The 15000-nt window shown below is 45.9% G+C and overlaps 1 protein-coding gene across 1 annotated transcript in view; it reads left to right on the top strand.

The window, feature by feature from the left end:
• The window catches only part of sardh (sarcosine dehydrogenase), a 157042-nt gene that overhangs the window by 106186 nt on the left and 35856 nt on the right, over positions 1-15000 (top strand). The window contains exons 13-16 of the mRNA XM_046369512.1: positions 11191-11274; positions 11530-11643; positions 11900-12038; positions 12634-12747. Coding sequence (XP_046225468.1) covers positions 11191-11274; positions 11530-11643; positions 11900-12038; positions 12634-12747 — 451 coding nt within the window. The remainder of the gene's footprint in view (positions 1-11190; positions 11275-11529; positions 11644-11899; positions 12039-12633; positions 12748-15000) is intronic.

Here is a 15000-nt window from a genome sequence, read left to right as displayed (position 1 = left end):
TCTCTCTCTTCTCTCCTCTACCCCTCTCTCTCTACCCCTCTCTCTCTCTCGCTACCCCTCTCTCCCCTCTCTCTCTCTCTCTCGCTACCCCTCTCTCTCTCTCTACTCTCTCTCTCTCTCCTCTCGCTACTCTCTCCTCTCTCTCTCTCTCTCCTCTCGCTACCCCTCTCTCTCGCTACCTCTCGCTACCCTCTCTCTCTCTCGCTACCTCTCTCCTCTCGCTATCTCTCACCTCTCGCTATCTCTCTCCTCTCGCTACCCCTCTCACCTCTCTCTACTCTCGCTATCTCTCACCTCTCGCTATCTCTCACCTCTCTCTCTCGCTACCCACTCTCTCGCTACCTCTCGCTACCTCTCTATCTCGCTCACCCCTCTCTCTCTCTCTCACCTCTCGCTACCTCTCTCTCTCGCTACCTCTCTCTCACCTCTCGCTACTCTCACCTCTCGCTACCTCTCTCCTCTCGCTATCTCTCACCTCTCGCTATCTCTCACCTCTCGCTATCTCTCACCTCTCGCTATCTCTCACCTCTCGCTATCTCTCACCTCTCGCTATCTCTCACCTCTCGCTATCTCTCACCTCTCTCTACCTCTCACCTCTCTCTACCTCTCACCTCTCTCTACCTCTCACCTCTCTCTACCTCTCACCTCTCTCTACCTCTCACCTCTCTCTACCTCTCACCTCTCTCACCTCTCACTCTCTCGCTACCTCTCACCTCTCTACTCTCTCCTCTCGCTACCTCTCACCTCTCTCCTCTCTCCTCTCACCTCTCGCTCTCTCTCTCTCTCGCTACCTCTCACCTCTCTCTCTCTCGCTACCTCTCACCTCTCTCTCTCGCTACCTCTCACCTCTCTCTCTCTCGCTACCTCTCACCTCTCTCTCTCTCTGCTACCTCTCACCTCTCTCTCTCTCGCTACCTCTCACCTCTCTCTCTCTCGCTACCTCTCACCTCTCTCTCTCTCGCTACCTCTCACCTCTCTCTCTCTCGCTACCTCTCACCTCTCTCTCTCTCGCTCTCACCTCTCTCTCTCGCTACCTCTCTCTCTCTCTCTCGCTACCTCTCACCTCTCTCTCTCTCGCTACCTCTCACCTCTCTCTCTCTCGCTACCTCTCACCTCTCTCTCTCTCGCTACCTCTCACCTCTCTCTCTCTCGCTACCTCTCACCTCTCTCTCTCTCGCTACCTCTCACCTCTCTCTCTCTCTCGCTACCTCTCACTCTCTCGCTACCTCTCACCTATATCTCTTGCTACATCTCTCTCGCTACCTCGCTACCTCTCTCTCTCTCTACCTCTCTCGCTACCTCTCCTCCTCTCTCTCGCTACCTCTCACCTCTCTCTCGCTACCTCTCACCTCTCTCGCTACCTCTCACCTCTCTCTCTCTCGCTACCTCTCACCTCTCTCTCTCTCTCGCTACCTCTCACCTCTCTCTCTCTCGCTACCTCTCACCTCTCTCTCTCTCGCTACCTCTCTCCTCTCTCTCTCGCTACCTCTCACCTCTCGCTACCTCTCTCTCTCTACCTCTCTCTCTCGCTACCTCTCACCTATATCTCTTGCTACATCTCTCTCGCTACCTCGCTACCTCTCGCCTCTCGCTACCTCGCTACCTCTCACCTCTCTCTCGCTACCTCTCTCGCTACCTCGCTACCTCTCACCTCTCTCTCGCTACCTCTCTCTTCTCGCTACCTCGCTACCTCTCACCTCTCTCTCTCGCTACCTCTCACCTCTCTCTCTCGCTACCTCTCACCTCTCTCTCTCGCTACCTCTCACCTCTCTCTCTCGCTACCTCTCACCTCTCTCTCTCGCTACCTCTCTCGCTACCTCTCTCGCTACCTCTCACCTCTCTCTCTCGCTACCTCTCTCGCTACCTCGCTACCTCTCACCTCTCTCTCTCGCTACCTCGCTACCTCTCACCTCTCTCTCTCGCTACCTCTCACCTCTCTCTCTCGCTACCTCGCTACCTCTCACCTCTCTCTCTCGCTACCTCGCTACCTCTCACCTCTCTCTCTCGCTACCTCGCTACCTCTCACCTCTCTCTCTCGCTACCCTTCTCTCGCTCTCTCTCGCTACCCTTCTCTCGCTCTCTCTCGCTACCTCTCTCTCTCTCTCTCGCTACCTCTCTCTCGCTACCTCTCACCTCTCTCTCTCGCTATCTCTCTCTCGCTACCTCTCACCTCTCTCTCGCTACCTCTCGCTACCTCTCACCTCTCTCTCGCTACCTCTCGCTACCTCTCTCTCGCTACCTCTCTCGCTACCTCTCGCTACCTCTCTCTCGCTACCTCTCTCTCGCTACCTCTCACCTCTCTCTCTCGCTACCTACTTCTCTCTGGCTGGGAGGCTAATCAATGTTAACACATAATAATAATAAACAGACAGTCGTCTGGATTTAATTGAAGTGAGAGAGGTAAAGGGGAGTGATTCCTCGGGAGGAGAGGAGGAGAAAGGTGCCTCTGGTTGTTTTATTCTATTAGCCTCTCTCACCTCACCGTGCGATTTGGCTAATTGACAAGAGTAATGTGACGACACAACAAATGGAAATTGTGTGCGTGCTTTTGCATTGCGGGTGGGGTGGGGGTAGTGGTCCCGCACTCCTGTCTCTGTTTTACTCTGTGAGTGAGCCGTGAAGCCAAACTCTACAACCACTGCATACAGTAAACGAGTTACCATATTTTCTCATAGTATGCCTCAATTGACATCTCAGCCCTTTGAGACAATTACCGTACATCATTAACAGATGGTGGAATCATTTAAAACCCCTCGCCATGTCATTTGAAGAAAGTGACACTCGATTAAAAAAAAAAGAAGATAGATCATGATCGACAACACGTTTAACTCAATCGCGTATTTGTGTGCCTGAGGTAAGCGGTGTGTGCGTGTGTAGGACTTGTTGCTAAGCTACTGAATAAAGAGATGGTGCACTGCTTAAGTGTTCCAAAAATACCTCCTAACTGGCAGCCAGCCCTCTCCTCTCCGTTAATCTAGTAAGCAGATCGCCCCACTTTGTAATGGCCTGTTGAATTAGATAGTTAGCAATAAAGTTGCTAGCTGCTCGTTTGTTACACATGCGATCCCTGCTAAAATGGCTCCTAAACGAGACACTTAAAATATCGAGGTTATCTCCGTCTTATAAGAAAGAACGCTTCTCTCTCTGGGCTGAGTGTTGTGTGACTGTTGATCAAGGGTGTTGTGCTGTGCGCGTGCATGCGTGCGAGAGAGTCTTGTTCATATCGATTGAGCTTCAGTCACGCACTGTGACTACTTTGCATGAACAGAAACACACACGCATACACACCAATGTATTGTGTTCTCTTTTTCAATTTGGTTGTGCTGTTCTGGCCTCATCACAACACACTCGAGATTCAAAAAACACTCACTGTAACACAAGGTTTTATCTGTGTTTCCAGCTGACTGTTTATCCATCTGCAGTGAAACGATCATATTGGATTAAATCAATGCTGCCCTCAGCCAACTGAGCTCCCAACTCAAAGTAATGGAAGGTCTCCGTTGGCATGGCAACGGCAATCTAAACAGCTGCTATTATTTTTGGAACTATATGTACTGAACAAAAATATCAACACAACATGTAAAGTGTGTTTCATGAGCTGAAATAAAAGATTTCTCTTAAATGTTGTTTACATCCCTGTTAGTGAACATCCCTGTTAGTGAACACTCCTTTGCCAAGAGGATAATCCATCCACCTGACAGGTATGTCATGAATCTGATCAAATAGCATGAAGGTGCACCCTGTGCTGGGGACAATAGGGCCACTCTACAATGTGCAGTTTTGTCACACGACACAGATGTCTCAAGTTTTGAGAGAGCTTGCAATTGGCATGTTGACTGCAGGAATGTCCACCAGAGCTGTTGCCAGAGAATTGATTAATTTTGAATGTTAATTTCTCCACCATAAGCCGCCTCAACGTCGTTGTAAAGAATTTGGCAGTACGTCCAACCGGCCTCACATCCGCAGACAACGTATAACCACGCCAGCCCAGGACCTCCACATCCGACTTTTTCACCTGTGTCATCGTCTGAGACCAGCCACCTGGAAAGCTGATGAAACTGAGGAGTATTTCTGTGTGTAATAAAGCCCTTTTGTGGGGAGAAACTCACACTGATTGGCTGGGCCTGGCCCAACCATGGCTGCACCCTTCCCAAGTCGTGTGAAATCCATAGATTAGGGCCACAGATGATGTCATCTCTATTGCACTCTCCACTGCCCTTTCCCAGCTGGACAAAAGGAACACCTATGTGAGAAGGCTATTAATTGACTACAGCTCAACTTTCAACACCATAGTGCCCACAATAGTGGTGCCCACAAGGACCCTGGGACTAAACACCTCCCTCTGTAATTGGATCCTGGTCTTCATGATGGGCTGCCCCCAGGTGGTAAGGGTAGGTAACAACACATCCACCATGCTGATCCTCAACACCGGGGCCTACAGAAAAAGGTTTGAGCACGCCCATATTCTCATCGACGGGGCTGTAGTGGAGCAGGTTGAGAAGTTACTTGGTGTCCATATCACCAACAAACATGGTCCAAGCACACCAAGACAGTCGTGAAGAGGGCACGACAAAGCCTATTCCCCCTCAGGAGACTGAAAAGATTTGGCATGGGTCCTCAGATCCTCAAAGTTATACAGCTGCACCATCGAGAGCGTCCTGTCCTGACTTGTTGCATCACCGCCTAGTATAGCAACTGCTCGGCCTCCGACCACAAGGCACTACAGAGGGTAGTTCTTACAGGCCTAGTACATCACTGGGGCCCAGCTTCCTGCCATCCAGGACCTCTATACCAGGCGGTGTCAGAGGAAGACCCTAAAAATTGTCAGACTCCAGCCACCCTAGTTCTAGACTGTTCTCTCTGCTAACACACGACAAGCGGTACCGTCTGTCCTAAAGACTTCTTAACAGCTTCTACCACCAAGCCATAAGACTCCTGAACAGCTAATGAAATATTTACCCAGACTATTTGCATCTCCCTCCCCTCTTTTACACTGCTGCTGCTGTTTTATTATCTATGCATAGTCACTTTAATAACTCCACCTACATGTACATATTACCTCGACTAACCAGTGCCCCCGCACATTGACTCTGTATATAGCCTTGTATCTATCTTATTTTTCTTAACTGCATTTTTAGCTAAGGGCTTGTAAGTAAGCATTTCACTGTAAGGTCTACACCGGTTGTATTTGGCGTATGTGCTAAATTAAAATTTGATTTAATTAATTAATTTAAATTGACTGATTTCCTTTCTATGAACTGTAACTCAGTAACATCTTTGAAATTGTTTAATATTTTTGTTGGGTATAATTATGATACGGCAGCATTATTATCGTTATGAAAGCAGGAAAATACATGTTTTCTGGTTGAGAAGACAGCAGCCTGTGACTCAGACTTTGCCCACCTCTCCGCTCCTGGCCAAGAGAGCCTTCCTTCAGAATCTCAGAATGAGGGGGATCGCCTAGCAACCAGGGTTCTAACTGTTAAGAAAGAGAAATGACTCATTTCTAGGCACTTAAAATATTGGAGTCCATTAGTGACCAAAGAAAAGTAATGATTATGGTAATTGTTCAATAATAAAGACTGTGACACTATGGTATTTAATACAAGTTATGATAATGCCTGATGGTGTCGTGACTTTGCTTTTAACTTGAATAGGATGACTGTTATTTTGTCTAATCAACTAACTAATTGTTACCCCATTTAGATGAATCCTGTAACAATTTACTCATGAGGAATTGGGGCACCATGATAGCGGTTCTTTAAAGAGTTACCATCTCCCAAATTAAAGTCAAGGCTCATCATGGGCCTGAGCTAGTATTCCCCCCCTTTAGGTCTTGGGACCCCTCCCCCCACCCCCGACCAGCAGATGGTGTTTGAGGCACAAACAAAAAGGTTGGACCCTTTGTACGGCTTGTCAGCAGGTTGGCTATAACCTTTCAACCAAATCTCCTGGTGTTGTCTGCCTGTTGTGGTCTGCCATTCACCACAGCGTCTGTGTGTGGCAACTGTTCCAGTACCTGCGAACTGAGACGAGGACATCTTTCAGCGATGTTGCACAGTGTTTCACCAGTCGGGTCAGTGGCAGGACTGACGCCATTAGTTTCATTGTAAGGGGTTTCAGTCCCCCTCAAAGCGGAAAATATATCATCGGAAGCAGAGTCCACTCTGAAGGTTGATGCTTTGTTTCCTGAAGACGGCCGTGGTGCTTGCGGAAGTGTCTGAAGGACAAGGGGAAGTTTAATCTTAGCTACAGTATGACTCCAAGAAGGAGTGAATTTGCTCACTCACGGAGAACGCTGGCTTGCAATCACGAAAAGAATAGTGAGGAGATATCGCGATATCTGCTTGAGTCACATTCTGCACCAAGAGGTGTCGAAACGCCTGTTTCCCAAGAGGTCCTGTCCACAGATATTCCTTGTGGATGACTGTGTTGCGGCCAGCGTCCGGAGGAGGCCGTACGGTCAGTGGGAGACGGCATGGTTACTTGTGACCACAATTGGTTGTTTTTTCCAATACATCAGCGTGGGACCAAATGATCCATCGCGTCTGCTCCAAGTAGCAGGTGTTCCGTTTTGAGGCTGGTCATGTACACAGGGTGAACAAGCATTACGTCTTGGAAGTGTAGTTTCAGCATGGGTCGCATTGTGAGAGGCGCGAGGTAGTCTTGAGTGAAACCTCAAGTTTAGTGTCGCATCATTCCGTTTTTTGCTGGGTTCACAGCCGTTTTTGAAATCATTGAACAGTGTTTTGAGAGATGAGCGATATTGTCGAGCCTGAATCAATTTAGCGCATCACAGCTTAAGCAGTCCTCCACGACTGTTTTGAGGTATGGCCTCTGAGTTTTGTTTTCTGGTCATATTCTTCACAAAGTGGAGTGAGTGATCGCAACGAGGTGATGGGTCATTTGTGTTCATGGTGAAAACAAATCGACTTATCGGAGTTTGAGTGGAATTGGCTGTTGTGATATGGGTTACCTTGTGCGTCACAACATTTCTATCGGAGTCTATAGTCAAAGCCCGTGGGCTTGTTTCTTGATCGAGTGGGCCCTGGATAGGGTTTCGAGTGAGAACGTCCTCGCTAGTGGTGTTTAATTTTGGCGGACCTGTTCTCCGGCAATTCCACGCCTAGTCATGGTGACTTATCATTAACCTCTTGCTAAAAAAAAGTGTGCTTTTTTAAAATGTCTCTTAGCATATCTTCTAGAGCAACGTCTCTTACATATCTTCTAGCATATCTTCTAGAGCAGGTATTCCCAAACTGGGTGTTGGGGGTTTGCCAAATAGAAATGTGTACGTTTAAATTTTCCAATGGGGCTATACATTTCGGTGCATCAACCACGGCCTGTAACTTACACAGATGTGACTCCCAATTGTCACTGTGCACAATTATGTCATCCAAATAAGCCACTGCGTACTCACTGTGCGGCCGCAGGACTCCATGAGTCGCAGAAATGTTGCTTGTGCCCCGTGGAGCCTGAAAGGCAGAACCCGGAAGTGGTATATTCCCCCCGGGGTGGAGAAAGCAGTCTTCTCCTGGGAGGCAGATGCCAGTGGCACCTGCCATCAGGACCAAGGTGCCGATGTATCTCGCCATCCACAAGCGGTCGATCAGTTCGTCCACCTAGGGCATGGTAGACATCAAACTTACTGACGTCGTTCAGGCCCCGGAAGTCATTACAGAAGCGGACGGTTTTGGAACCAACACTCCATAAAGGGGAGCCTGAGGTCTTCCTCACACAGTGGCTTGCTTGCCGGAGTGGAGTCGTCTCCCTCCTCCGGGTCCGACTTGGGCCCAGTGGACACCTCTTGTGGCGGGGGTTGGGTTGCACAGGCCACCGTATTTTTTTCCTTCTCTTCCTACCTCCAATGCTCGCCTCCCCAGTTCCCTCCTCCACAGTGCCTGGAAGAGAGGGCAGTCTCGACAGAGGAGAATGGACACAGGTGGGTTAGCAACAGCTCCCACGTGCATCTGGCACTCCCCCTTTGGGGGTGGTTATCCTCACGGGTGCCGTTGGGTACCTCTTCGTGTCCCTGTGTACACAGGACACTGTTACCTCCTCGTCCCCCGGTTCCTCCTTCCCCTCTCGTGTGAGCCACTGCGGGTGGACCAGGGTCACCATGCTGCCGGAGTCTTGCAGAGCGCTGGTGTTGATGCCATCGAGTCGTACCGGAACCATCAGAGGGGCTGTCTCGGTGTGCGCCCAACATCGCCTCACGTACCACCCCTCTATTACCTTCCCCCGGGGTAGAGCTCCTGGGATACCACAATATATATATTTATATTTGCTTTTGTCATTAGTTTCCTTTTTCTCTACACCTGTCCATTCATCTGAACCGTTTCTCGCTCGTGCTTCTGCTGTGCACTGCAGTACTGGACCAATGTCAATCTCTGCTGGCGGCCTACACTTCAGGTCTAAACTGGAGAGAACCTTCACAAGGCCTGTATCTGGCGGTTTATTTTGGAGGGTGTTTGTCGCATTTTCTGCTTTTCTTATTGCATTGCGATCTAACATTCTAAGACCTTTGGCATAGTTTTGGATTATATCACTGCTGTGGTCAGCTTTCCATTTCGTGAGGGTTCACGAATTTGTGAGGGAATGGGGTTAACCTCTGATAGCTTGCTCACTATTATTATATTTTGTAAAGTTTGGCTTTTGAGTCGTTGGAAGCTGCAAAAAATTGATTTTTTAAAATGAATTTATAGACATTAATGAATCATCAGTACTGGATCAGTAATGTGGGAGTTGGACTTCAATGAATTTGCAAATGTAATTGATTTAGCAATATTAAGGATTTAATCATATCTGTATAGGCTATCTGGGAACTAAACTTGAATTTACCTGAAAGCGTTGCTGTATCTAGGTTAAGGTGGAAAAATGAAAAAAATGTCTCATTGGTTGGAACAAATTAATATGTTCCTTATCTGAATATCAACCTGGTAGAAGTGTTTGTTTGGCAATTTAAGTTCCTTGTTAATTTTACTATGCAAGTCAGTTGTTAAATCGAATGAGACAACAATGTCCTTTCAGAGATTGGTTGGATATTATGAAGTGTAACCCGTTGTTACAGATATGAGAAGATGTCACACTGGATTTATAATTTTTTCCCCAAAAAATTGCTGCAGGTTCTTCACCACAAGGGTTCACTTACCGCTGAAAGCTGATCTCACACAGGATCTCATCTCCCAAGGTGGGGTTTCCGCTGTAAAAAAAGGAGAATTGCTTCTCTCTTTGTTATCCTCTAATCATGCAAAGATGGCCGTTCTTGTACAAGAATGTTCACTTCAAGCACAAAAAGGGTCCCCTTCAATTCGGGAACGGGGGTACTAACGACGTCTCACGTTCAACCCAATCGGCGTTTCTTGCTAGCAATGTTACCGGAATTCGCGGTAACATGAAGAAACATTTGTCACGTCTATTCTCGCACAAGAGATGGAGAGAGAATACTTTGCATTGATCAAACAAATATATTTTCTCAAATGTCCTTAATCGGCTGGAAATGTAATAATTCACCCTACACACTCTGACCCTTTGTCAGGTATACAACACCAGAGTCAATCTTTCCCTGCTATCTGGGTTGAAAATAAACACACACTCAACGACAATCTTGCCCACTGCTCTTTGGTGTATAATTTCATTATGCCACACAATTCATGTAGACTGAATTCAACAGTGGGGCCCAATTTTTTTTTTCGATTCCTTGCACGTGGCTCCAATATGTCGTCACTTTACTTTAACATTAATTTGACTGTTATTTATCTAACTAACTATGGATAACTATGTTGATTGTTACCCAACTTAAGTTAATCATATAACAATTAACTAATTAGGAGTTGGGGCACCACGAGAGCAGTTGTTTAGAGGTACCATATCCCAAATTAAACGCTAAAGGTCTTTACTTATTACATCTATAAACAGTCAACTTATTAATCATAACCGTGTATCGTATCATCATTCTGAACAGTTGTAACCTCCTTGCATCTGCCCATTTAATTATTCATTTTCTAGCCAACTAAATGTTAACACAGGATAAACATACACACTTAATACATTAAAAAGGTCCCTAGTGAAATGACAACAATATGGCTGCTTGTTATAAAAGACATAGAGGGACAAAGACCCTTAACGTACATTTTAGAAACTACTCTCACTTATACTTTGCACACGAACCGCCGCCTGCTTGGAGTAAGAATACATGAATGTATTTACATGAAAATGCCTTGGTTTACTGTGTATCTCTCCGAACTGGCCGCCTTGGAAAGGGGGTTGGGCTTTTTTGCAGCACACTTGTAAGGCTCTTATTGTTCAAAAGGGGTTTCTCTGTTTTTCTCCTCTGCAGTCATCCGGTATCCTGTGACTTGTTGTGTAGTCCTGAACAGAAATGGTTTATTCTACTTCCATTCACTTTTGAAGATGCTTATTTGAAGATAGGCTAGCCAGCCGTGTCGATGGTTCCCAGTGGGGGTGATGAGAGTAGCAGAATACAATGGTTTGAAAAGAGTAGTAAAATGGTCACACTTAAATGAACTTTTCTAGATACTTTACTTATGGCAGCTATTCAGCCGTACCAGTTATTGTCCGGAAAGTGACTCAAAATCATGCCACTCTCTTAACAAAAACACTTTAATAATTTTTCATATTTCATGTGCAAAGATTCGGCTGGAAACTTTGTATATGTAGTGTGTATACTTTCCAAGTTACAGTATTTCCTTTATAACATTTTTAATGACATCACAAAATAACACACCATATGACATTGGTGTTCTTTAGATCGCCTCTGACCATTCCCCCACATTCTATGTTTGAAGACAGCGGTGTCCGCGAAGTGGCTGGTTTTCCCTTTGTAGTCCGCGATTGTCTGTAGACCCTGCCACATATGTCTCAGACACGTGGGCAATTTTTTATAACTTTGGCAAAGCGTCGAGTCTCTAAAATGTAGTGTTCGTAACATATTGTCGTTTTGGGAACCGACAAAATGTATTGAGATTCAATGTTTTTCCGAGAGAATTTGCTTTGTGTCGGTCTAGTTTCACCTAGCTCTATCCTCCTCCATCCTACATCCTACTCCGACTACCATATTTGGTGGTGAGAAAATGTTGTAGCCCCTGTGACGTGTCTGGTTTACCCCTTCTGTCTGTGTTGTGTGAAGGCTAATTGCAATGCTAATAGATCGTGTCACTGTTTCTCTAGGTTCTGACGGAGCAGGGCTGCGTGTTCCAGGAGAGACATGGTTGGGAGAGACCAGGATGGTTCAACCAGGATGGCGCTGCTCCAGTAAGAAACACGCATCTGAGCGGTTGCTGGTCTGAAATCCTTCATCTGTCTCCTGCTGTTGTGCCCTTGGGCAATGCACCTAAGCCCTAGAAACGGTTCCAGGGGACACCTGTCACAATGGATGATAATGAATTGTTGTTCTTGAAAGGATTTGAAAGCAAGTTCATACCATCTGATAACATCGGGTCAGGTGGTTCGTACAGAGAGGAGATGAAGTAAAGTTTCTGACCATTGACCTAATGTTTGTGGTTGTAGGTTCTGGACTATGATTGGTACGGGGCTTATGATATTAGCAAGAACCAGAACTACAAATACAACGAGCTGCTTGGCAAGGAGTACACGTTTGACTACCCTCCACATCACCACGTGGTAAGCATCTGTTGGTACTCTCAACTTCTACCTGGTACAACCAGAGGATGGGACTCCCCCTCTGAATCTGGTTCCTTTCAAGGTTTATTCCTTCTAGTCTTTTTTCCCCCCTTGCCACTGTGCTGGCAGTTGCTTTTTGCGGTCTTGGTTGGGTTACTGTGAAGCACTTAGTGACCAAATGTTGCTTCATGAAATCATTTGATGCATTTTTCAGCCAAAATTTCAGTCCTTACAGGGATGTGTATTTGTTTTTCAGATAAAAAATGAGTGTCTGACGTGCAGGCATGGAGTCTCGGTGTTTAACATGTCCTACTTTGGAAAGTTTTACCTGACCGGGCCAGATGCTAAGAAGGCTGCCGATTGGCTATTCTCCGCAGATGTCAACAAAATCCCAGGTGAGTCTTCGTGCACGACTACCACAGAATGTTTGCATTCAAAAGAATGTGCACACACACACACACCCACCCATACTGCTGGCCCCTGAATAATGGAGCCCAGCAGTACCCAGTGAGGCAGGAGAGGAGATGCAGGACTGTTTAAATTACAGATGAGTTTTGAGGTACAGTCCAATCCATTTGTCCCCACACACATCCTCTGGCCCGACACACATCCTCTGGCCCATGCTGCATGTGAACACTGGAACATTGTGGCTTTGATCTCACTTAGTCATAGTGAGAGGTCTTAGCTAACCTTCATGCCACCACATGGCCTAGCCATGACCCCGTGTCTAACACGAGGATATTCTTCATCCATAGGGCCTTGGAACTTCTCCTGACTAGGAAAAATGGCTATACATTAAATAATGTTATTGGTCAGGTGGCAATGGTCAGGTCCTACTAATCAGTCAATCGATGACATGTGTACATAGCCCTTTTTCGAGCAAACATTTGTCACAAAATGCTTCACAGTACTCATCACAGCTCCCTTCTGCTGTATGTGTGTGTCCTCCAATGTGCTGGTTTGATTGACAGCTGGATCCTTGTGTTGCAGGCTCTACTGTGTACACCTGTATGCTGAACAAGAGAGGAGGATCTGAGGCTGATCTCACAGTCAGCCGGCTCGAGGCTGGCACTGCCAACCTGCCCCTGGCTCCAGAGGCCAACGGTAAAGAGGAGAGTGGGATGGGGATTTCGTTCATTTCGATATTCATTTATTATGTATTCGACAGGGACATTGCACATGTATCATTAATCATCATCTGTGACTTACTTACCACCTGTGACTTAACCTCAGGAAATATATACCACTTAGCAGAGTGTGTGTGTGTGTGTGTGTTATCCCAGCGGAAATGGAACCCACGACGTTGGCATTGCCTGTGCTACTCTCTCACCAACTGAACCTCACCGGACCTATTCACATCTTGTGACTGAACCTTTTTAGAGTGGACGTTCTCTGTAGTGAAGCCCTTGTAGAATATTTTAAGTAGCACGGCGGTGCTACAGTAGATCGCTTGTAAAAAAAGCAGTGGTCAGAGACGCCGTGGCCCAAAATCTGTCTTGCGTACTACTTGCTAAAATGACATACTGCCCAGTCAAAGCTCTTCTCTGTCCTGGCACCCAAATGGTGGAACTGGCTTCCCCCTGAACCTAGGACAGCAGAGTCCCTGTCCATCTTCCGGCTATCTTAAATGATCACACGGCACCTCCTCTTCTCCCCTCCCCCACGCGGTGTGTAAAATGAATAGAAATACAAAATAAAAACTTTGGAACTTACACTCTCAGTTGACCTTTCCACCTTACTAGCATCGACTTTGCTGATTAGTACATTTTTCCTCAATAATGTAGCTGTGATACAGTATGTGGTTGTCCCATCTAGCTATCTAAAGATGAATGCACAAACTGTAAGTTGCTCTGCATAAGAGCATCTGCTGAATGGTTAAATGTCTCTACGTTGAAGTATATTGTAGAGACACTTTTGTAGGAGGGGTTGGGTTGTGATCACCATGAAGTGTGGAATAAATGTAGAGACTTTTTCACCGGGAATCGATGAGTACAGACCTTCCTGCTTTTTGCTGCCTTGAAGTATTGCCTTGCCTAACCTCTTTCCCGAATCTGCAATGTTGTGTGGTTCGTTCCACGAAAAGAGTGCCTTTTGTGTTCCTTTTTGATATTTGAAGTAGAAATTGTGCACCAATATTGAATTTTAAGTCTGATATTGAATGAAAATGTATGAATAAAATAGACCACGTTGAGAATTCAAGAAATCTGATTTGTGGTATGACTAAAAACTTGCTAAATTGCCTAAATTCAGTGTTTTGACATGTTCCTCCGTGCCACTTCTGTGACTTTTAAACCACTTAACCCCGAAATTTCTCCCAAGTTTTCACCATCATTGCAAAGCCATAGTTATTTTGTTGCTTTTACAGTCATCTCTGAATACGTATTATTTATTTCATGTGATTTAGGGTCAACCCTGTTAAGTGAACAGAACTCTCATATGGTAAAACTATTCCATTTCAAAATTAACATTGAACATCTAATAGTTCAATCATTGTGAAAAAGCAGGTGAGCTGGTCTTTATGGTGATTTTCTGTTTTTTTTTGTGGTGGAAAACCGAGCTGATTGAGCATTACATGTCAACCCTGTTACCCATAGATAAACAGGGTTGACATATTTTGAAAATGACATTTTTCTTGAGTGATGTTCGATCGGTTCAAGTCTAGGGTTTGGCTGGGCCACTCAAGGACATTCAGAGGCTTGTCCTGAAGCCACTCCTGCATTATCTTGGCAGTGTGCATAGGGTCGTGGTCCTGTTGGAAGGTAAACCTTCGCCCCAGTCTGAGGTCCTGAGCGCTCTGGAGGAGGTTTTCATCAAGGATCTCTCTGTTCTTTGCGCCGTTCATCTTTCCCTCGATCCTGACTAGTCTCCTAGTCCCTGGCACTGAAAAACATCCCCACAGCATGATGCTGCCACCAGCAATTCCAGAAATTAACTTTTAACAAGGCACACCTGTTAATTTAAATGCATTCCAGGTGATTACCTTATGAAGCTGGTTGAGAGAATGCCAAGAGTGTGCAAAGCTGTCATCAAGGCAAAGGGTGGCTACTTTGTAGAATCTAAAATCTATATTGATTTAACACTTTTTCTTGGTTACTACAGGATTCCATATGTGTTATTTCATAGTTTTGATGTCTTCACTATTATTCTACAATGTAGAACACAGTACAAATAAAGAAAAACCCTTGAATAAGTAGGTGGGCCCAAACTTTTGGCTGGTACTTAAATATACTTTTTTATCTCTTGAGATGGGGAAAATGTGTTTTATGAAGCTGAACATGTGCTCTCTCTTACAGAATGTGAAATGTAAAGTTATTTTTGATCAAATTGTACTCATCAAAAGGCACTGAATGGATGGAA

The sequence above is a fragment of the Oncorhynchus gorbuscha genome, linkage group LG11 (genome assembly GCF_021184085.1).
Source record: "Oncorhynchus gorbuscha isolate QuinsamMale2020 ecotype Even-year linkage group LG11, OgorEven_v1.0, whole genome shotgun sequence".
NCBI classification, from domain to species: domain Eukaryota; kingdom Metazoa; phylum Chordata; class Actinopteri; order Salmoniformes; family Salmonidae; genus Oncorhynchus; species Oncorhynchus gorbuscha.
Note: the sequence above shows the minus strand (reverse complement) of the source record. Positions and strands in the feature narration are given on the sequence as shown.